Source organism: Pelodiscus sinensis, chromosome 22, assembly GCF_049634645.1.
Source record: "Pelodiscus sinensis isolate JC-2024 chromosome 22, ASM4963464v1, whole genome shotgun sequence".
NCBI lineage: Eukaryota > Metazoa > Chordata > Testudines > Trionychidae > Pelodiscus > Pelodiscus sinensis.
The window spans coordinates 17,738,115-17,759,785 of NC_134732.1; the positions used below are offsets into that span (position 1 = coordinate 17,738,115).

The 21,671-nt window shown below is 48.3% G+C and overlaps 1 protein-coding gene across 2 annotated transcripts in view; it reads right to left on the reverse strand.

Moving 5' to 3' along the window:
- VAV2 (vav guanine nucleotide exchange factor 2) overlaps positions 1 to 21,671 on the reverse strand; it is a 409,172-nt gene that overhangs the window by 313,353 nt on the left and 74,148 nt on the right. For both annotated transcript variants that reach the window (XM_075905174.1, XM_075905173.1), the window contains exon 2: positions 9,309 to 9,425. In XM_075905174.1, coding sequence (XP_075761289.1) covers positions 9,309 to 9,425 — 117 coding nt within the window. The remainder of the gene's footprint in view (positions 1 to 9,308; positions 9,426 to 21,671) is intronic.

A 21,671-nucleotide genomic window follows, 5' to 3' on the forward strand; every position in this document is an offset into this window, starting at 1 on the left:
CGAATCAACGCTCCAAAAGTGCTGGGAGGGAGGGGAAGGGGGAGAAGTAGGTAAGTATGGGGCTCCTCTGCCCTAGTGCCCAAGAGGTGTGTGGGAGAGAGGAGGCAAACGGGGGGTCTTCGGGGGAACCCCAGTGGGCCACAGGCTGCTGCTGCCCACTGGGGTGAAGGAGGCTCACTCATACAGCCCACTCACTATTCATAGATGCCCATCCCTGACTGAAGGTGTAAGACAGGGCTACTCAACTTTGGAAGCCCCAGGGGCCACAATGATATTCACTGCACATGCCGAGGGTGGCCACTTCAGTGTGGTTGCATAGACATGCAAATCTATATGCAAATAGCTTCTTTCACACTGACGGGCATGAATACAAAGATTAGGACAAGACTACACCACATGCAGACCCCATTTAAGTCAGTTCTGCTGATATTAATAAAATGCAACATTGACCCGATTTCCACCGACGTGGCAGCACTTTTAATGGGCAATGACTGTCCAGGAATGTAACTACTAAAACGCATATCAACAAAAGACCATTATATTGACTCCTTTTCTGTTTCGGCTCCCACCTGTTGAGCTCCGCGTAAACCCAAACCGCACCGTGGGCCGCAAACAGATGGGCCACTGGCCGCATGTGGCCCATGGGTTGCATGTTGAGTAGCCCTGATGTAAGCTCTCCAGCCAACCACTGGTTCTGGATGAGTAAAACCCTGACATACCGTATCAAGGCCTAAATGTGACTTTTCTTTAGGCCCGCAGCATCAGTCATCACTACCAATTAAAAGCTAAACATAGTCGTGTTTAAACAAATCCCTCCCATCTGCAAGGCCCTGAACAACAGAAAGCACTGTCTGGTACATGCTTGAGCACGCATAGAAATCTGACATTCATTGGTCTTGTGATTTAAAGGAAGTACAGTAACAAGGTTTCCTGTCCATACTTTTAGAATTGTAGCTGAAAACATCTGTTAGACACACGGCACCTGCTGAGCACGATTTGACAATTTTGCCGTGCCCCTCCCCCAACTCCATTACAATTAAACACTTTGCAACTTTTGAGAAGAGGAAAAGGATAAGATGTTTGTCTAGTAACAGAGTCAAGGTGGGTTTTTCCGCCTTTCCCATTTATCGTAGCAGCTGCTTAGTTCTGAACTAGATTCAGCTTTTTATGATCAGACGATTACAGAGAGAATGAAGCTTCATAATATTTTACCCCCTGCCAACAAGCCAAATGGCTCTTGCTTTGAAGGCTTTATATTTACACACACAGAGGCAAAATATCACCCTGCTTTTCCCATTTTGGCTGTTTGTCCTGGTATCCAGAACCTCTGGCCTCAGAAAGGTGCCACTGCAGTTTTAACATTTTAGTCCAAATTTCCGATGACTGGATTCGAGCTGCGCCACTAATCAGCTGGCTCTAAGACAGACCCTGTGCAGCAGCTCTTTTAAGTAACCAGGAGGCTACAGCAGCGTGTGTAAGTTCAGCGCATCCATTTCCAGAACAGACCTGGCAGGAGCGAGGTGTCTTGATGGGTTCATACTGTCATCTTTCATCTCTGTAAGTAAAGATCTGCCACTTTTCTTCTCTCACAATCCTCCCCCCCCACCCCCCACACACACACACTCTCTGCAGGCCAGTGATATATATGACTGCTCTCTTGGGAGAGTAAAGAAATATACACTCCCTTCTTTGTGGGAATTCTTCTCACATCCCTCGCCCACCCACCGACAGCATTTTGTAAGTTACACAGCGAGCAGAAATACGTGCATCTCCAGTTTTGCCCCTTTTGGGATGCCCATCTAGCTACCATGCACTGGGCAACTGACTAAGCCGGGCAGGGATTTACAACCAGGAGAAATCTGTTCTGTAGGGCATTCAACGGGAGGATGTGTAAACAGAAAGGACACATGACACAGAGGATGAACTCTGAGGTTAAGAGCCGATGACGGTCCATAGCAGTTGGTTAGATGCTGTAAAGGGCTCTACTCCCCCCACTGCCCGCCGCCCACCCACCCTCATAGCACTATTGCAAAGAGCTAACTGGACAGTGGGCTCTCTAAAGAAAAACACACACTGCTTTTAATTCTTTCCTGGCTGCGCTAAGCCAGCAAAACAAAGGATGGGAAAAGCAGAGCTTGTTTGCACTGCCAGCAGCTTGGCTGTGGGTGGAGGGGGGGAAGAGGCGTTTAGCTGTCTTTGTTTACCGTGGCAGCGAAACACATCCATTTATCTAGAGCCTTGTAATTTTCAATTACCTATATCTTATAATTCTCTCTCTCCCTCCCCCTTACGTACACAGAGCATGTTATAAATAAGTGCCTGGTTTTGAAGGCACATGCTAAAATATGGCCATGGGGGGATAAATGGAGATCTTTGAAAAAATCTCCCCTAATATAACAAGCAATTAAGAAATTAGCAACAGTAGTGCCGATTCCTGTCAATGGGAATGTGTCTTCCAAAGTCCCTTGTTCCCTTGATTGATTCTGAAAAAAAGAAAGAAATCTCCCTTCCAATGCCCAAAACCAAAACCAATTCAAGTTATATTCTGCTGTTTTCTGGCTCTGGCAATATTTCACACAACTGTTTGGGAAAATAATAGAAGCACATGGGAAACGTTGCTGTGAGTAAGCACCCGGGACTCCCTCTGAAGTCAGCAGATGAGACAAACGTTCTGTACCCCTTGTTATCAGGCCCTGTCTATGAATTAGGTTCTCATTCCAAAAAGATTAAGAGTCCATTTTACTGTGTTGGATCTTGGTTTCTGCAGACCTGGGACATCTATACATGTGCATCGGCGCATCACTGGATGCTGCTCCCGCCCACAAGGTCCAAGGTTAGAAGAGTAACGCGGCCGCAAACACAGGAGAATCGAAAAATCTATTGCAACTCCAGCTGTGGAGCTCCTGGGTCACTTGTTTGTCCCCAGAGCTCAACAGTTGCCACTCCCAGCAACTCCGCAAACCAGGTCATCGGCAGAGGGCCGGAAGAAGGGAGATGCGTGGCATCGGGTTCAGAAAGCCTTGACACGATTTCAGACAGTCTAGGACTGTTGCAGACTAGTCCACAGGCCATCCTGGCAGTTCTTGGGAGAAAAGCTGTTTCTTGACATGAGGAAGGATTCAGAAGTTCCAAGAACGTGCTCTAAATATGTGATCGCTAAGTTTGCATCTGACCATGTAAAAAGCACTAGCCGTCCCTATCAGCCCACTCCCCCACGACTCCCCTGCTTTCCCCGTGCAACTTCCTGCCTTCAAACGGATAGTGCTGTAGCCATTCATGAATGCTACATTCCCACCCCACCATGTCCCACCCTGCATTCCTCCTTCCCCAGGCACTAGCCATGAAAAACCAACTGGGGCATGCAAGTCCCTGAGCCAGGCCAGTAGGGTTGCCAAGTGTCCAGTATTGAACTGGACAGTCCGGTATTTTCACCTCCTGTCCGGTAAAAAAATTCAGAAAATACCAGACACCTAAAGTGGGTTCCAGTGTGGCCTCAGGGCTAGGTCACTCACCTGGGAAAGGGAGGGCCGTGGGTTCAAGTCCTGCCTGGGATGGGATGGCTGGTGGCCCAGGAGCAGGAGGGATAAGGGGCTCCCTGAAGATAAGGTGGTGGGGTGGGTTCTGACATGGGATAGGGTGCTCGCCTGGGAGGGCAGAGTGGTGGGTTTAAGTCCCGCCTGGCACAGCCGGCAGCCCCACAGTCTGATTCTTTTTCCCAACCAGGAGGCAAAAACCCTGGGTGCTTACCAGGTTCCGCAGGGGAGCTGTCTGGCCTGGTGCAAGGAAGCAAGATGGCCTGTTAGGGCCAAAACGCTTCAAAAGCATTTCTTAAAGGGGCCGTGTCGTTTTTTTAAATGTTTTAATTTTTTTTTGCTGAACAACTTTGGTCTTCCCCCTTTTTTTCCCCCTCAACTGACATTTTTCCCTGGTGGGTTTTTTTTTGGAGTGGGGGGGGGGGTTGGGGAGAGGTGTTAGGTATTTTTGGATAAACCATCTGGCAACCCTATAGGCCAGTGAGATACCAGCAGAGGGGTGGGCAAAGGAGACTCTGTGGGCTGGATCTGACCCACAGATGCCCTGCCATTCCTCCACCCCCGGGCCAATCATGGCCTGGGGGCAGGAGGAGCGCACAAAGTCTCTTGCTCCCTGCCCCCACCCTGCAAGCACCACACACCTCTTTCAGGGCAGAGGCAGGAGCGACAGACTTGGTGCGTTCCTCCCACCTCCAGGCTCTGATTGACCTGGGGGTGGGGGAGCATGCGAAATCTCCTTCTGTCCTGCAAGGGGGTGGGTGCCTAGAGGGACCCACCAGATATTCTGAACAGCTGGCAGTTCTCTCTAGGCTGGGGGCAAAGGTTTCACGTGCTCCCCCACCCCAGGCCAACCAGGGTCTGTGGAAGGGAGAGCAGGAAATATCCTGACCCTGTTCCTTCCAGAGCAGCCCAGGGCCACTTAAAAAATTAGTGAAGTGCCCCCCCATCTAAAATTATTGCCCACCCCTGCATTAGCAGCAAGTGAAGACTAGTTGCTGAGATCAACTCTTGCATCCCAACACTCCTCCAAAGACTTGGAAGAGTCAAAGTCCAGATCCAAGTTTTGTGGCTAAGGCCCATCTTTGCGAACGAGGGATTCCCGTGCAGACAGCAAATGATTTGAGACTCAAGACCAGAAGCAACCACCCACCGTAACAACTGGTTTAGGTCACAGGTGGCAGTCGAGTCGACACCGGTTGCCTTATGACTAGGCTTCCCCTTTTGATTTTTATAGCCACATCCCCGAGCGCCCACAGTTCAGAGCATGAGAGACCCAGAGCACGTAAAAAGGCTCTTTGAAACATTCTGTCAAGTTCAGAAGAAAGTTCAGGGCAGTGAAACAAGCCTGGGAGTTCAGAAGAGAGAAGTAGGAAGTGAATAAACAGCACCCGCCACAGGTTTATGGATAGTGAATTCTCTCTCTCCAAAAAATAAACCCTCAGTGTATTACTGGAAGTTACTGAAAGTGAGTAACTCCCTTTCATGAACCTCACTGCCGCCATGCTGACTCGGAGTGATGAAGCGTTTAATCCATATTTATGTACAACTTATCTCGTTACATCTGGTGCCAGCAAATTGAAGAGCTAGGCAAGAGCAAAGCTGTATGTTATCGCTGTCATTAAATTAAATACGACAAACACCCAGCGCAACCGCAAAATGGACTTGGGCATCATTATTCTTCCCTTTGCAAGTGCAGACAAGGTTCTGCAAAGGACTGAATGGTGCTACTGGTAAGGGGACTCAAAGTCTCCCTAAAGGAACTCAGTGCATTGCAGAATTTGACCCTAAACTGAAGACCGTGGTGTGCTAAGAAGGGCTTCTTCCTCACAATCTCTCACCCACGGTGGCTACAGTGAAGTCACACACACGGAGCTTTTCAGAAGGGATTTTTGATTTGGCAGGTTCAACTTAAGACACATTGAAGGGGCCCGATTATACAGAAGGTGCTGAGCACCAGCCCTCAGAAAAACAGGCCTTTTCAAAAGCATCTCAAGTCAGGCCCCCCGAAATTCAGACACCCAAAACCATTGGCCACTTTTGAGAATCTCAGCCAGGATCTTGGCATGTCACCATCACAATATTATTTCTTAACAGCAGGGTCTAAACGCAGGCAGGGGATAGCACCAGAAGTAAACAGGCCCCCTGATTGAAAGCTATTCTTTCGGATAATTATGACACAGGGCAAGAAAAACTATGAAACAGCCAAGACAAATACACATTTGTTGCCTACACCCTGCATTCCAGCACCCCCCCATGGCAGGGACAGAACTCTCCCCTTCTGCAGCTGTTCTTGCCTTCGAATCCCAAAACCGTCTGGCAGCATCAAACTGCAGCCACCTGCACGACAGGCCACCAACACTAGCAGAGAAGTGACTCGCTAGACTTGCCAGATGCTTTCAACAAAAATCCTGAACATGGCAAACTTGGTTGAGCAAAAAAAGGGGGGGAGGAGGGGCAGGGGAGGAAGAGACCAAAATTGTTAAGCAGAAAAAAAGGTCACTGCGCCTTTAAATGGCCCCGTGCGCCTCACTCCCCTGCCCCTGCCAGATGCAAAAGGGGAAAACCGTCCCTGCCAGGCTTCAATCCAAGGGAAACAGGAAATACCGGTATTTTCTGGGGGGGAGGGGGGGTTTACTGGACGGGAGACCTGAATACCACACTCTCCAGGCAAAAACCGAACACCTGGCAACCCTAGGATTCAACCAAGGTCCAACTGCAAACGAATGGCAAATACGAGACAAACACCTTACTTGCAATGTTGCACTTTTAACCACCAGATTATGCTGCATCTTCCCCTCTAAGTCAGCCTGGGAAAGGGGGTAGAACAGCGTGGTAGAAGAGGGGTACAGGTAGATGGAAAGCTGGGCAGCTAAGAAATCCCATGCACTCTGAAGTAGCATAAAACCAGAGAGATCCTGGACTGAAGAAAAATCCTCCAGGGGACCATTCTCTCCAGCGCATTTAAAGCAGCCCTGAGGATGTTCTAATTCTTGCCAGGGACTAGCCCTCAGGATTACAGTGGTAGAGACAGGGGCTGAAGCCTCTCCATATGCACTAAGTCCAAGCATCTGGCCCTCCAAGGTCATTACAATGCAAATCCAAGGCACGGATGCCCAGTGGAGGTCACTCGGTCTCAGAGACGATGAGCTAAGAGGAAAATGGACACATCAATAAATCAGCTGATGTAAAATCAGCTGTCACTCTACCCAATCTACAGACCAGCTGAAGATCTGGCTCCCTAATGCTGAAGGAACAAAGTTTCCGTTTTGGGAAATGTAGCCTGTTCCTTTTGGGGGGGGGGAGGATGGAGGGTTCTTTAAGCATTTTTCTTATTGTAAAGAACCCAGACATCCATCTGAAAATCTGAAACCTCCTGCACATACTAAATGGTAGTAATGCCCCTTTATTTTCAGGTAGCCTATAAAGGTCAACAAGTAAATTCAGAATAACTGCATGCCCCAGCCTTTTTACTTGATAATTACCTTTCAGCAAGAGCCATGAGTTATTAGTAATTACTACCTAACTGGCCTCCTCCTTTGGAGGACAGAAATAGCTATAAGTGATATCTGAAAATGGAAACACCCTGTGCAGTTACTCTGTGCTTACCGTATAATTAAATGGTCAACCATTAGTCTGCATTGTATATAACAGGCTCTTACATGGCATAAGTATCCTGTAACTGAAAAGTGTTATTGATCTAAGTAATGCATGGGCTGCAAGAAGAATTTTGTGTGTATGAAGTCTGCATTTGGCCAATGGAGAGCTAAATTAAAGACTCCTTTGCTCCCACAGAAGCGATACAATTGTGATTCAAAACAGAACGTGACTTTATACAACTTTCCCATGTGGATTAACTTCTGATTTGCTTTGAGCAGAGGCAGAATTGTGTTCTAGAGACCAGTCACAGCTAGTCTGTAAGTGAAATGCAAAAGCAATGGGATGATGTTCCGATCATACAGTCTCAAAGGGTTAAAAACCATTCCCAATGAATAACTTTGCTGAGCCATTCGGTACCATAAACGGCAACAAAACATGAAAGCAAACATCATTCTGTACAACAGTTCTTTCCCTGGCCTGGTTTCTAGGTCTCTGGAGTCTCAAAATGAGTCCCCTTGTGTTTCATAAATCACACACTCATAAAACAAACTCCTTCAATTGCAACGGCCCCATAATAGTTCCCCAAAATAAATTAGGCAATAAATACCATATAATCTTTCCCCATCAGCCAGTGGAAAGCTACTCTTCAGATAATCAGAAAAGTGGATGCCTTCATATATAGTGTATGCCTTGCAGCTCAAAAGAGATAAAGTAATGCAGAGCTCCGAAAAGACCGGAGTGACTTATTAACACAATATCACCCGAAGAATAGAATATACTGCCTTATGTGCGTAGGCTTTCCTAGACCCACTATCCATCAAAGTAGCATTACAGTGCTCATGCCATCCAATTCTAGCAAAAAGGACACCAGACAGACACTCTCCTGTCAAAGCTATGGAGATGCTCCCTTCCAGCTAGGTTTCATCCAGAATTCAGTGCTGCCATTAAACAAAGAAAAATGAAACGCTTCCTTCGCTCTCTCGTCTATGCGACACGCGGCACAAATAACACAAAATTATTGACGGGCAGTGGCTGGCCGGAAAAGCCTCTGGGCACGTTTTTCAAAAGCACCTAAGGGATTTGCTAGCTCACACCTGCAATTTACTTACTATCATGGAAACAAGCTGGTGTGTCTCGCTCTCTACTTCATATTTGGTTATTGCATTATAAGTGCACTAGAGGCCTCAGCTGAGATGGGGCACTACATGTACAGTAAAACTCCAATAGATAGCCCTAAGGGCACGTCTAGACTTGCTTTCACTGTCGAAAGAAGATCTGCAAATTCGGCACGAATTTGCATATCTTCTTCGGATCACTTTTTCGAAAGAGGCTCTTTTGAAAAAGAAAGTTGTCTAGATGCGGTTCTTTCGAGAAAAAACCCTTTTTCGAAAGAACCGGGTAAACCTCATTTTTTTAGGAAGAACGGTTCTTTTGAAAAAGGGGTTTTTTCCTCGAAAGAACCCCGTCTAGACGACTTTCTTTTCAAAAGAACCTCTTTCGAAAAAGCGATCGGAAGATATGCAAATTAGAATTTGCATATCTTCTTTCGAAAGTGAAAGCAAGTCTAGATGTGCCCTAAGACACAGGTAAAGGATAATGCCTAAAACAAAACCCAGAAACTAGCCCCATGGGGGAGAGGGGTTGACTGGGGACTGTGTCCAGGTAGGTGCAGGTCTGTCCAAGAACACACAGAAAGAAGCCAGGAATAGACAAGACTGGGGGGAAGGGGGAGAAGAGGCAAGAAAACCAAACAGTAACCTCTGAGTGTCGTATGACCCTCGGGCTTCCGGGGCTGTAAGCTAAGGAACTGCTTCTTTTTGTTCTTGGTTCTTTCTGCATTCAGAGACCAAGAACATTCCTTGTACATAAACGAGACTGCAAGAAATACTTGGTTCCGACCAGTTTCGGGTCAGAGAAGTGGCAGCAGTTCTGCAACATGAGGTTCTCGGGCTCAGTCAGGCTGTGTAAAGAGCCACCTCTGCTAGTCCAGGATGCAGCAGACTCATAGACTGCGAGACCCAGCCACCACCAGGGGCGGGGAGACAATGCCATGCAGAGTTAAACAAGGCGTGCGTGATCCAGGCGGTATATCCTGCCCAATGTTGGGCTGAGTGTTTTTGAACACTCCCAATCCCCCCCTTTTTTTTTTTTGACCCAGATTAGGAATAAAATTTGTACCTTTCCGAAATCCCGCACGTCGAAGAGGTCAAAGGGGTCAAACAGCTCGCTGTTCCTTAACCCAAACTTGTCATGACAGACTTTTAGGAATGTTCGAATATTCTTCAAACAGAGAAACTGCAAAAAGAGGGAGAGAAAGAGAGACACGGCTGTAATTCTGTAATAATCATTTACTGCGGACATTAATCAAATTCACATGCAACAAGAAGTCTATAAGAACACCGGCACTACCTAGTGAGGAGACGCGTTCGTTTACCGAGTATTTGAATACAAACAGGTTGCCTACTGTTCCACTAAGGAGCATGTGCTCTCAAGAAAACGCCTTCAACGGAGGCCATTTGGAAACCAAAATTTGAAACTCAAGGGCATTTTCACACGTCGTGTGGTCTGAACAATTGAAGAGCTGGATGTTTCCTTTTCAAGCTCTACGTCAGGGGTCACCCACCAGTAGATCGGGATCTATTGGTGGATCTTGGAGCCCATAACAGGTGAGACTGACTGGTTTGGCTGGGAAGCTCTCAAACGCCAATACTTCAGCTCCTGCAACTGCTGGGCTGCTCCTGCCCTCTGCCTTGGAATTGCCACACACACATCCATGCACCCAGAGGAGCTTTCTGCTTACTCTGAAGGGTGGGGGAGGCAGAAGTGGAGAGCACGGATGTCAGGGTGTTCCCCACCCCCATACTGCATCTCCACAGAGTATGCAGAGAGGGGCTTCAGAGAAAGGGTGGGGTAGGAGCAGGGTCTTGGAGAAGAGGTGGGGAAGGAGGCTCAGCAACAGTATTTGCAGAACCCTACAAATCCACAAATATCCACGGGTATCCTCAGCTACGGAGGTGGATGCAGATATCCACAGCTCGCTTCTGCGGGGATGCGTGAGCAAAATGGTGTATCCATGCAGGGCTCTACGTATGTGCGTATTGAGGTATATTCTGGACTAACAAATTCAGAAAGTGATTTCGTGCTTTAAAAGGTTGGAGACCACTGTGCTAAATCGAGCACAAGTTACGCTAAAAAGCGACATCAACATCTATTACTGACTTTGCAACTAATGCTCTTTTGAATCTATTCTGTGGGTCCCCGTGCAAGCCTCGGACATTATATTGATCATGTGTGTATTTTACTACATGTGCACACACCCCATATAGTTACAGTACGTATAAGTGACATGAAAAAAGCAGTGAGACCAAGAAACGATTTTTTTTTTTCAGGACAAACTATTGGCAACCAATCCAAATAGCTCTTTACTCCTCCCCCACCTTGCTCCAATGCACTGACTCTACAGCTAATTGACATGCTAGAAAAACAGAACCCCTAGCACATTCCCAGCTGACAGCTGCTGTTCTTGTGATCCAACCTGAAATGAAGTTTGTGGATCAAATCAGAGGCAGGTCACTAAGCAGGGAACCTCAGCGAGGAATTAAAAAAAAAAACAACAGATGAACACAACAAGTCACTCCCAGTGCGGGATGTTCTCTTAGTTTGGTTCCTCGCTACTTTTAGTGTCTTTGAATGCTCATCTCGTTTGTGACCACTGTATGATGCTTTAAGATTGCTCGGGGAGCAGGTTTAAAACTAATAAAAGAAAGTTCTTCTTCACACAGCGTGTAGTTAACCTGTGGAACTCCTTGCCAGAGGAGGCTGTGAAGGCTAGGACTATAATAGAGTTTAAAGAGAAGCTTGATCATTTCATGGAGGCTAGGTCCATAAAAGGCTATTAGCCAGGGGATAAAATGGTGTCCTTGGCCTCTGTTTGTCAGAGGCTGAAGAGGGATGGCAGGAGACAAATCGCTTGATCATTGTCTTCGGTCCACCCTCTCTGGGGCACCTGGTGTTGGCCACTGTCGGTAGACAGGATACTCTGCTAGATGGACCTTTGGTCTGACCTAGTACGGCCGTTCTTATATTCTTATGTTCTTATGCTCAGTCAAGTTAGATGACTCAATTGGCTGAGTGATCTACTGTGTTTTTTTTTTTTAAATCCTTCTTTGACAATAGCAGTAATGGACTGTTGCACCGTGACCATCTGTGTGTGACATTTATAGGTTTTATAATCGGAGGACTCAAACACTAATGTATGCACTAACGTATGGGAAAAAAAAGTGGGGATGACAGTAGAGATGTAAATGGTTAACCCTGTGATGCTTACTGGAGCAGCCCCTCCCCCCCCCCACACACACACTGCTCCAGCTTAAATCGGTTAACTGGTTTAACATAACGTTTAACCAATTAAACGGGATTTTACATCCCTAGATGTGAGTCCTAAGATGCTGCTTCCGTCATTTGGCTTTCACCCACATTATTAATTCCAGTGTACTGAATTTTATTTGTTTCACCTTTTTTCCCCCCGTTGGAAAGTTTTCCCTGAAAAATTCCCCCCTCCCCCAGATTTCTTTGATTGCTTGCTCGTCTGCGAATGGTTCCGAAATCACAAACGTTCCTAATTCTCATACTGTCACATAAAATCGACCCATCCAAGACCAGAAAGGCTATCACGTGACTTCCGAATGCAAGTTTCAAATTGCATATTTGATTGCGACAGCAGCACAGTTTGTGTTAGGTCAGTAACATGTTAGTCACGTGGTACTGTTAATAGTCCCCAACTAGCCAATTCAGCAAGGTAGAAATTGTTACTTGCAAAACTTGGCACATATACAAACCTACCAAACAAAAGTTTTGCAAAGAATCATATCACAGTCTGCTTGGCCCACCCATGTCTCCACAAAGACGACAGCATGAAGTGGGAAGAGAATGACTGCAATGTCGAGTTATATTTAAGGAGCCATGCAGTGGGTTAAAAAGTCCACTTCATTAATGAGAAACTAATTCAACTAGGCAAGGAGGGACATTGTGTAGTTCCACCCCCACAACTCCAGCAGTAGGGAACAGAACTCAAGCAATAAAACACAAGCTAAAAGCATTACAAAAAACACAAGAGTCTCATCAAGATCCAGGGAGCAAAATGACAAGAGTTAATTTCGTCTTTTCAATCTCTCTCACACACACACACACACACACACACACACACACACACACACACACACACACACACACACACACACACACACACACACACACACACACACACACACACACACACACACACTAGAGTAGGGGTGGTCAAAATGGCCTCTATGGGTCGGATCCAGACTGCCAAGTAGGTTGATCCAGCCCGCAGAGGTCCTGCCGTTCCCCCGCCCTCAGGCCAATTAGGGTCTTGGGGGCGGGGGAGTGCATGAAGTTTCCTCCGCCCTGCTAGAAGCACGTGGCACTTTTGTAAGTGATTGGCCTGGAGGCAGGGGAGTATGGGAAGCCACCTCCCGCCCTGCCAGGCGTGCATGGCACTAGGGCGGCGGAAGCTTCGTGCGCTCTCCCGCCCCTACGCTCTGATTGGCCTGGGGCTGGGGGAGCGTGCGAAGCCTCTTCCCGCCCTGCCAGGTGCATGGGTGCTTAGTGGGAAGGGAGGGGCAAAGGGGCTCTCCCACCTCTAGACCATTCATGGTCTGTGGGTGGGGAATCCCCAAAGCATCCTGGCCCCACCCATTCCGGGGCAACCCAGGACCACTTCAAAAATTTTTGAAGTAGCCCCTGGCCAAAAATTATTGCCCACCCCTGCACTCGACTGAAAGCCTCCATAGCGCTGTCTTACAACATACAAGCAGGCGGGCGAGTGTGCAAATGCATGGGCTTCATCCACCTCAGTCTTGCAGGCCTCTACAGGAGCTTTCAGCCCATGCAAACTAATTTGTTTATAGCAGAGGCCTGGTTTTTTGTTAACATCTCATTGGTCTCAAGTTTCCACTAAGTATTTCCTTTAAATCCTTCTAAGCCTCCAATTTGGAAAGTTAATGACACAGGTTATAACCATAATTACAGATGATGAAAGGCGAGCTTCCTTCCACAATCCCCAATGCAAAACTGCCCTCCCCTTTTTGCAGTATTCATAGCACCCGCCTCACCCTGTCATCCCAATGCATGGGCAGAAATAACGGGGTGGAGTCTAGGAACAAGAAGGCTCAGAGCAGTGGATCCAAAAAATCTCTTCTTTTGTGGTCAGAGGACTTCAAAATTGAACTCCAAAGTCTGTGCAGTGCTGTTCTTTACAGAATTTGAACTGAAATTCAACTTCACAGCAACTGAGTTCAGAAAGATCAAGGAGCGAGCACAGCATCAAAGCAAACTAGAAGTCTCATCCTGACAGTATTTTCACTGGTGAGTGGGCACTGAGTCGCAACAAGATCTCAAAGTCAGTAGTTCTATCCATCCTAGCTAATCTCACTTCACTGGAGATAAGCAGAGGGCAAAAAAGAATAAAAATCCATTAAGCAAGAGCTACCAGCTGCTGTCTTTGTGTATCTTTGTGCATTTATGCTAAATTAGCCCCCACCCTCAAAAAACAACACACAAAAACCCTTCCCTCCGCATTTGTATCACCACTTCTTCCATTGCACCCAGGAAACATCTGCAGCAAACATCAAACATCACAGTGAATGTGCAATCAGACAGTTTCAGAGCCACTGAAAGGGCAGAGAGAAAAAGGAAAACTTTCTACCCCATACTTAGACGGCCTTCGTCAGCATGGCATCCATGCACTATAGGGCCAATGAATTTATGTTCATCACAGTACTGCGAGGTACGAAAGTAGAATGGTCCTCATTTTTTACAGGTAGGCAATCCAACACAGAACAAGTTTGCCAACCAACAACAACTTTTTGTTGTGGTACCACACAGACATTCCCTCACGCTTATCCACTTCACATGGACATTGAGGCTTTTAAAACTATGTTGGATGCAGCCCGCCAAGACTTTCAATGCAGCCTGCTGTCTGCACACAGAGTGGGGGAGGAAGGCTTCACATGCTGCTCCTGCCCTCAGCACAATCTCTTGGCTCCCATTGGTTGAGAAGTTGTGCTGGGGGCGGGGGCAGTGCACAAAGCCCGCCCCTGCCCCCACACAGAGAGCCACATGCAACAGCTAGCTGCTTTGAGTCTAGACTCCCTTAGCAGGGAGTCTGCCCGAGTGTCCTAATGGGCTGCTGGCCAGGAGCCACCTAGGTAAGTGCCTCCTGTACAGAGCCTGCCTCTGGCACCTCCCGCCCCCCACACCCTCCAACTCTCTGCTGCTGGTCACCACTCCCTCCTAGACCTTGCACACCCTCCTAATTCCTCTCCCAGGCCAGCATCCTCTCCTGCACCCACACCCCCTCCCAGACCCTGCACTCCAATTCCCTGCCCCAAATCACAAGCTCCTCCTTCACCCAAACTCCCTCTCAGACACCGCACCCTCTCCTGCACCCCAGTCCTCTACCAGAACTCAGTTCTTCACACAACCTCCATCCCAGATTCCATACCCCTTCCTCCCTCCATAGAGAAGTGCAGCCCTTGACCAGCTACCAAAATCTTGGAGTGCCCCCCCCCCAATCAAAAATTATTGCCTATCCCTGGTTTAGATGGTGCAATAGATGTTCCATGTTAATAACGAGCTACAACTGGCTGAGTATACAGTGTCATATTGCAATGTCTAGCAGCATGAAATTCACATCATTATCCACGTCAGGGCTTGATTCCGCAGAGTATTTTAGCTCAGTCTCTCTTGGCCTTTCCAGACCACTACGCCCATTTCAGGAGTCTGGTTTGACTAGTATACCCTCACTTAAATATTACTTCCTTCCCAAATCAGACATAAAAATACCAGTGTCACAGCACAAAATTACTGACAAATTGCCTACTTTCTCATTTTTACCATATAATTATAGTACAAGTCAACTGAAATATAAATATTGTACTTACACGTCAGAATATAGTACATAGAGCTGCGTAAATAAGTCATTGTCTGTAGGAAATTTTAGTTTGCACTAGCAAAGTCAGTACTTTATATGTAGCCTGTTGTAAAACTAGGCCAATATCAAGATGAGCTGGTGTTAGGGATGTAGCCGGTTAACCTGCTGCCCAGCTGGGCAGCAGGGGAGGCTGCTCCGACCAGGCTCAGTGCACTGTGTCGCAAGTGGGGGGATGCTCCAGCAGTCCCTGCCTGTGGGATCCTGGTTAAGTGGTTAACTGGTTAAACATACTGTTTAACTGGTCAAACTGGATTTTACCTCCCTAGTTGATGTTAGGGATGTGAAAGTGTAACCATGCACACAGTTAACCGATGAGCCTGGGTTGTCAGTTAACCTTCACGGTTACACACAGGCTCCCAGTTCATGTGGGGAACCAGCTTCAAAAGCTGACTCCTCGTGTGCACCGGATCCCAGGGACCTGTCTCCCACACCCACCACTGGTTAGAGTGGTGCCCAAGTGGGGCCGTGAGGTCCTTCTACCACCTTGACCCTAGGGTTGCCAGATGGTTTAACAAAAAATACCGAACACCACCCTCCCCCCCCAAAAAAACACACCAGGAAAAAATTCTGTTCAGCCAAAAACAGAGGCCAAAAACCAGTTGTGTTAACTTTATTTCCTGGGACCAGTGTTTTTTTTTTTTTTTTTTTTTTTTAAAAAGGTGCTGGTATTCCTGGGGAAAAGTTGTTGACCAAAAGCAAAAAAGAAAAAAAAAAAAACCCCAAACCCAGTTTGCCCTTTTAAGAGCAGAGCAGAGCAGTCATTGACCTTTTAAGGCAGCCATTTTTAAGTCTGCCCGGGATGCTCCATCCTCCCCCCGCCAGCCTGAGCTACACGTGTTCCGGTAGACGTCGAAGCCAGGAAAAACAGAAAATACCAGACATTTCACATGTCTGGTATTTTCTGAATTTTTTTACTGGATGGAAGGCCCAAATACTGGGCTGTCCAGTTCAATACCAGACACCTGGCAACCCTACTTGATCCTAAGGCAGGTGGGAGTTCCACACACTCAAGACAGGCTGTCAGGACAGTAACATTCATTGTATTCTTGCTTTCGCTTCCCCCGGAGTCCTGCTGTCCCTATTTGTAAGTGGTCACATGCATGCTCACGAGAAGTGCACGGTGTGTTTGGAGAACAAAGAGGCAGTGCTGAAGATTCTTTCAAGGTGGCCCACATGGTAGAATGAACAGAGGAGCCGACAACAGGGCCTTTTAGCCAAGGCAGAGATTTATTTAGGAAGTCGCTAACTGTGCTATTCTAATGCTTGGCTTCCCCACACACTCCCAGACCAAAAGCCAGGTAGGGTTGCCAGGTGTCCGGTACTGAACTGAACAGTCCGGTATTTTCGCCTCTTGTATGGCTGAAAAAAGACACAGAAAGAATCTGACACCTAAAATGTCCGGTATTTTCTGATTTTTTTCCCGGCCAGGAAGAGAAAATCCTGGGTGCTTACCAGGTCCTACAGGGGAGCTGTCCGGCTTGGAGCAGCGAGGCAAGATGGTGGGCGGCCGCCAGAAGCCTGCTAGGGCAAAAAAACCTCAAAAGCAAAGCATTTCTTAAAGGGGCCATACTGGTGGGTTGTTTTTTTTTTTCTTAACAACTCTTGGGGTCCTTTTGTCATTTTTTTTTTTTTCCTCAACAGAATTTTTTTCCCGGTGTTTTTTTTTTGGGGGGGGGGATGGTATTTTTTGTTAAACCATCTGGCAACCCTAGAGCTAGCTGATGGGCACCTCCACACACCGCAGCTGAACAATCCCGCCGTTCACACCAAGTGCGCTGCAAGAGAAGGGCTATGGTTGCTGAAGGCTGACCGCCCCTTCCAAGTGCTCCCCTCTCTTCCACTGCACACGTCAGACAGGACCGCCTTTACGTAAGGCTTTGTCCACACTTAACAGGCAGCAAGGCTTTCAACTGAAAATGCAGCCCCGGTGCAAGAGAGAGCTGTCCCAGCGCTTTATGTAAACCACATCCACAAGGAGAGTAGCTAACAGAGCTAGGAGTGCACCTCCCAGTGCCATCACCCAGTTCACTGGCACTTTACAGCAATGTTTCTCAACCAGTGGTACAAGTACCCTTAGGGGTACCCGAGAGAAGTCTGAGGGGTACGTCAACACAACTGAAATGTGGAGAAAACTGAATTTTTGTTTTAAGTTTCACAGCACTTTATTATTTTTGTCCTTTTTACACTCAAAAATTTCATCACCTGCCCAGCTACGATTCAGTTGTTTAAACAAATGTGTTGCAATGGTAGAAAAAAAAAATTGTGTTTCTGAAAACTGTAGGTACTGGAGGTATTTATAATTTTTTTTAAAGGAATACTTTTCTTTTTTTTAAATAAAGTTGAGAAACACTGCTTTCCAGCACTGTAACTTGCTGCGTTAGGGTGAGGTGTGTTTTCACAACCCTGAGCCAGCAAGTTACAGACAGCACTGTAAAGTGCCAGCATCGACTTAGCTAAGATTATGACACAGATGTGAATTTAACCCCCCTTTGCCCTGCATGCCTCTCCAATTTCATCTGCAGTCATCTCTCCATATACCTCTTACTCCACCATCCGCCCATCTGATGAGAATACAGGTGTACAGTCAGAGCCATCCCATCCATAGGATGGTTCGGGACAACTGCCCCAGGGCCCGTGTTTTGGGGGAGCCCTGCCATGGCCACCCCACCCTTCCTAAGGAGGGGACACGCAGGGCCCAGGCCAGCCTAGGGGATTACCTGGGGGGCACTAGTAAGTGGAGGTAGCAGGGGTCGGGCCCCCCCAGCACTCACCATGGCAGCGAGAGCCAGAGCTACCTGGCAGCCTGCTCTGTTCCGCCACCCATCTCCCAGGTCACAGCACTCTGCTTCACTATGGTGGCAGCAAACAGAGCAACCCAGCCCCAGGGTGCTTTCTGCTTCCTGCCACTGCAGTGCTGAGTGTTGGGGGGGGCGACCCCTGCTGATGCTAGGGTTGCCAGGTGTCCGGTTTTAACCCAGAAAGTCTGTTTTTTGCTGCCTCTGCCTGCTAAAAAAAAACCCATCAAATACCGAACATGTAAAATGTCTGGTATTTTCTGTTTTTCTCAGTGGGGATATTCTTCCCCTGCCGTGTCTGGTGGGGACAGGATGGAACAGGGAGCGCAGGGGTATTTAAAAGGTGCAGCACCTTTTTTTTTTTTTTCTCAACCGATTTTTCCCCTGCCATGTTCTGTATTTATTTTTGAAAGTATCTGGCAACCCTAGATGATGCCCCACACCAGGCCGCCAGTAATCCATGGCTCGCATCACTTGGCGGAGGGGGCAGGAGGGAAGGGTAGACTGGGGGTGAGGTGTAGTCTGCAATGTGGGGGTTGCCCCAGGTCCGTGCCTTGGGTACTGGCAGGGGGCCTTGCCCTGTTCTCCGCAGCCCCCTATGGACAGTCCTGTGTAGACTTGATAAACAATCCCAGATAGCTAGATAATACAGATGTAGAGTTATTTGAAGCACTCTGGATCCATTTCTCCTCTTGTTTTCACAGCGATAACTCCATTCACCTAGGACTGGGGGGGAACTTCCTGGCCATCGAGTCCAGTCCTCTGCTATCCCAGCCCACGATCCTATTCAGAATTGTGTTAAGCTCCCTTTTACAAACGAGCGTACTTGGTTGCCTCCACAGCTGCTTGTGGATCCACAGAGAGGATCCACACGGGGGCAAGAGAGGCGGAGCAGCCCTCCATCCCAGCTGAAAAGGAACTGCACTGCATGAACGCTTCACTCAACCGAGCGGCTCTGAAGAGCCGACAAACATCAGTAACCGGAGCTGCTCTCAGATGAAACAGACACAGCCTGATCCATAGGGATGGGGGCGTTTTGGGAAACTGATTTTCCCTGCTGGCCAATTCCACGTGCTGCGCCTCAGCATTAATGGCGGCTCACCTGAGGAACAAGAAACCCCAGCTCCATCTTTCCCTGTTAGCTGTCAAAGTAGACGCCTTCCCGGGACAAATAACACCTGCCACAGCCTTACGGTAACCAGCATCTCTTTGCACAACCTCGTCTGGAGTGGACACTGCCTTCGAAAGCGCTGTCCTTGCTGGCGCAGCGCAACAAGGGGAGTTAGTGGAGTTGTGAAAAATTCGGGGGAGGAGGGACTAACATCCTGGCCGTGCTTAATTAGCCAATGAAGAATTTAAAACCAGGGAGGGCCTGGGAATAGACCTACAGTAGGGTACAGGGGAGAGCAAGAACTCTGTTTGCCAGAATAAAACTAGTCCTTGAAGCCAAGAATTAAGATTCTTTGGCCAGCTCTGGTTAAGGCCAGGAGACTAGGAGGGCTGTAATGAGCCCTCCGTTATGCAAGCTGCACCGAATAAGTCCTCTAATTAGCTGCCTTCTTCGGACATGGAATTGGCATTACAGTCGCAACCCCACTGTGCTGTTCTTTGCAATACAGCAAATGAGGGCTTGTCCTTAACCACCAGGCTCGCTGATGGGAGGGCAAAGAGGGGCAGTTACCTCAGGGGCTGGTGATTAAAAAGGGCCTTGGTCTCTCAGCCACCGCCACAGCGGCAGCGGCTTGAGCCCCAGCCCTTTAAATCCTTGCTGGAGTGCTGCTCTGCATACTTTGCGTGGCTCTGAAGACTGGGCGGCTAGCAGTCGGCACGGAGCCCTGGCTGCTTAAGCCCCGCCCCTTCTGCCCAAAGTCCCACCCCCTCCAGGGACATGGAGACAGGCCCACACACACACACACATCTTGCTCAGGGCATACAGATGTTTTCAGCCCTCCTGTTAACTGAACTTTTTTTTTTAGTGGCAATAGTCCAGAACACAGCAATGACAATCAACTGCAAACTGCAGCCAGCCCCAGTCTGTTCCACTACTATCCAGGACCCTAATTTGCAAAACGGAAGATGACCTTGTGACAGACCCTCCCCCTCCCCCCCCCCCCCCCCCCACACAATCCATCACAGACCTTTCCTCGCTGCAGCCACACCCACACACTGTAGCAAGCTAGTCCTAAATTCTCTAGTGAGAAACCCCACTTTCTGGGGCTCACTGGATGTGCGGCAGCAGCTTCTGGGTGCCTTTTTTTCCCTCTCAATGACGCTTTTTACTCTGTTATTTATTATTGTACTGGAATTAATCAGTACAGTGGCTCCTTGGGTTATTTGTTTTCATATAAAATCTGATTTATTTTGGGCTACTGCCAAGTTTTCATCCTGCCCCAGAATTCTGTACTAAACCCTTACAACGGCCTTGGAAGAACGTTCAGGCAAAGCGGAGGAGGGGGAAGCCAGATGTATCTGGGAAGCTTTTGGTATACTGATGCAACTTTTGTCATTTTGGGATGGCATGAATACGAAGGCAAAGCGTCCTAAACCAGAAACCAGCAGCCTAATGCAATCCCCCAAACGCCCCCTGAATCCAACGATGAGAGCTCCATTGGTTGGGTGTTTCTGAACAGCCGATCGGGAGAGAGAGAGGGCGACATTTTCAAGTTGTCATCGGGTTTCAGAGTTCCTAATTCATTGAGGGGAACCTGGCAGCTCACAGCTCAGAGCTATTTTGTTTCAAGACCCAGACAGGCAACCCCACATCAGTTTACACCCTGATCGTATTTCATAGGCTTTCTTCACAACCGTGAGTTTTAGGGACACCATAGATTTTTGATGAAAGCTCAAAATCAGGAGCACCTGTTCTTAGGGTAAGACTTGCTGGGCCTCTAGGCAAAGTCTGTGGGGGGCAGCTCCATGCTCCCAGAAGGGGCAGAGCCTCGGGAGGAAGAGGTGGGTCTGGGACAGCCATAGCATCACCCAGAGTGTGCCATTGCCCCTCCCTCCCAGCCAGCCCTCAAAGCTCCCTGGAGCATACCACCCAGTGCTCCAGCAAACATTTCAAGGGTCCAGGGCTGCAGCAGCCATTGGTAGCAGTGGGAAAGAGCCACATGCCTTTTGACTTGCTGGGCCCTGGGGAAACTGGCCCCCCTTTATCCCCACTTGTCAGTGGGCCTGCATGTCCTGCATCCCAGTATAGATTCTGTGAGGCTTCTGAGCACGCTTGGGCCTGGTGCACTTAAGAATACTTGTTGCTTGATGTATTTAACATGGCTAAATTATGCCACCCACGATCCTACAGGGCCCTTCTGTGTCAGTGTTGCTCAAAGTGGCCACGGGCCCACTCTGGAAAAGTGGCTAGCAGGCCGTGCTGCTCTGTTTACCTAAAGGATCCGTCACCATGGCGCCTCGCAGCTCCCATTGGCTCTGGTTCGCTGTTTCCAGCCAATGGGAGATGCGAGGCTTCGTGGCTATGGATCCTTTAGGTAAACAACATGGCATGGGCCCATGAGCGGCTTTCCCATAGCAGGCCCGAGGCCCACGCTGAAAAACACCACTTGATGTGAACTCACGGCTCCTTTCCCCTCCCTGTCCAGCTACAATGCAAGCAAGGTTCTCCCCTAGACAGCTGCAGTCCCACAGGCCTAACTCACACAAGCAATCCCAGGGGAATATTTGCATGAGCAGGAACTGAAGAGTTTCCTGGACCGGCTCCTTATTGGGTAAACA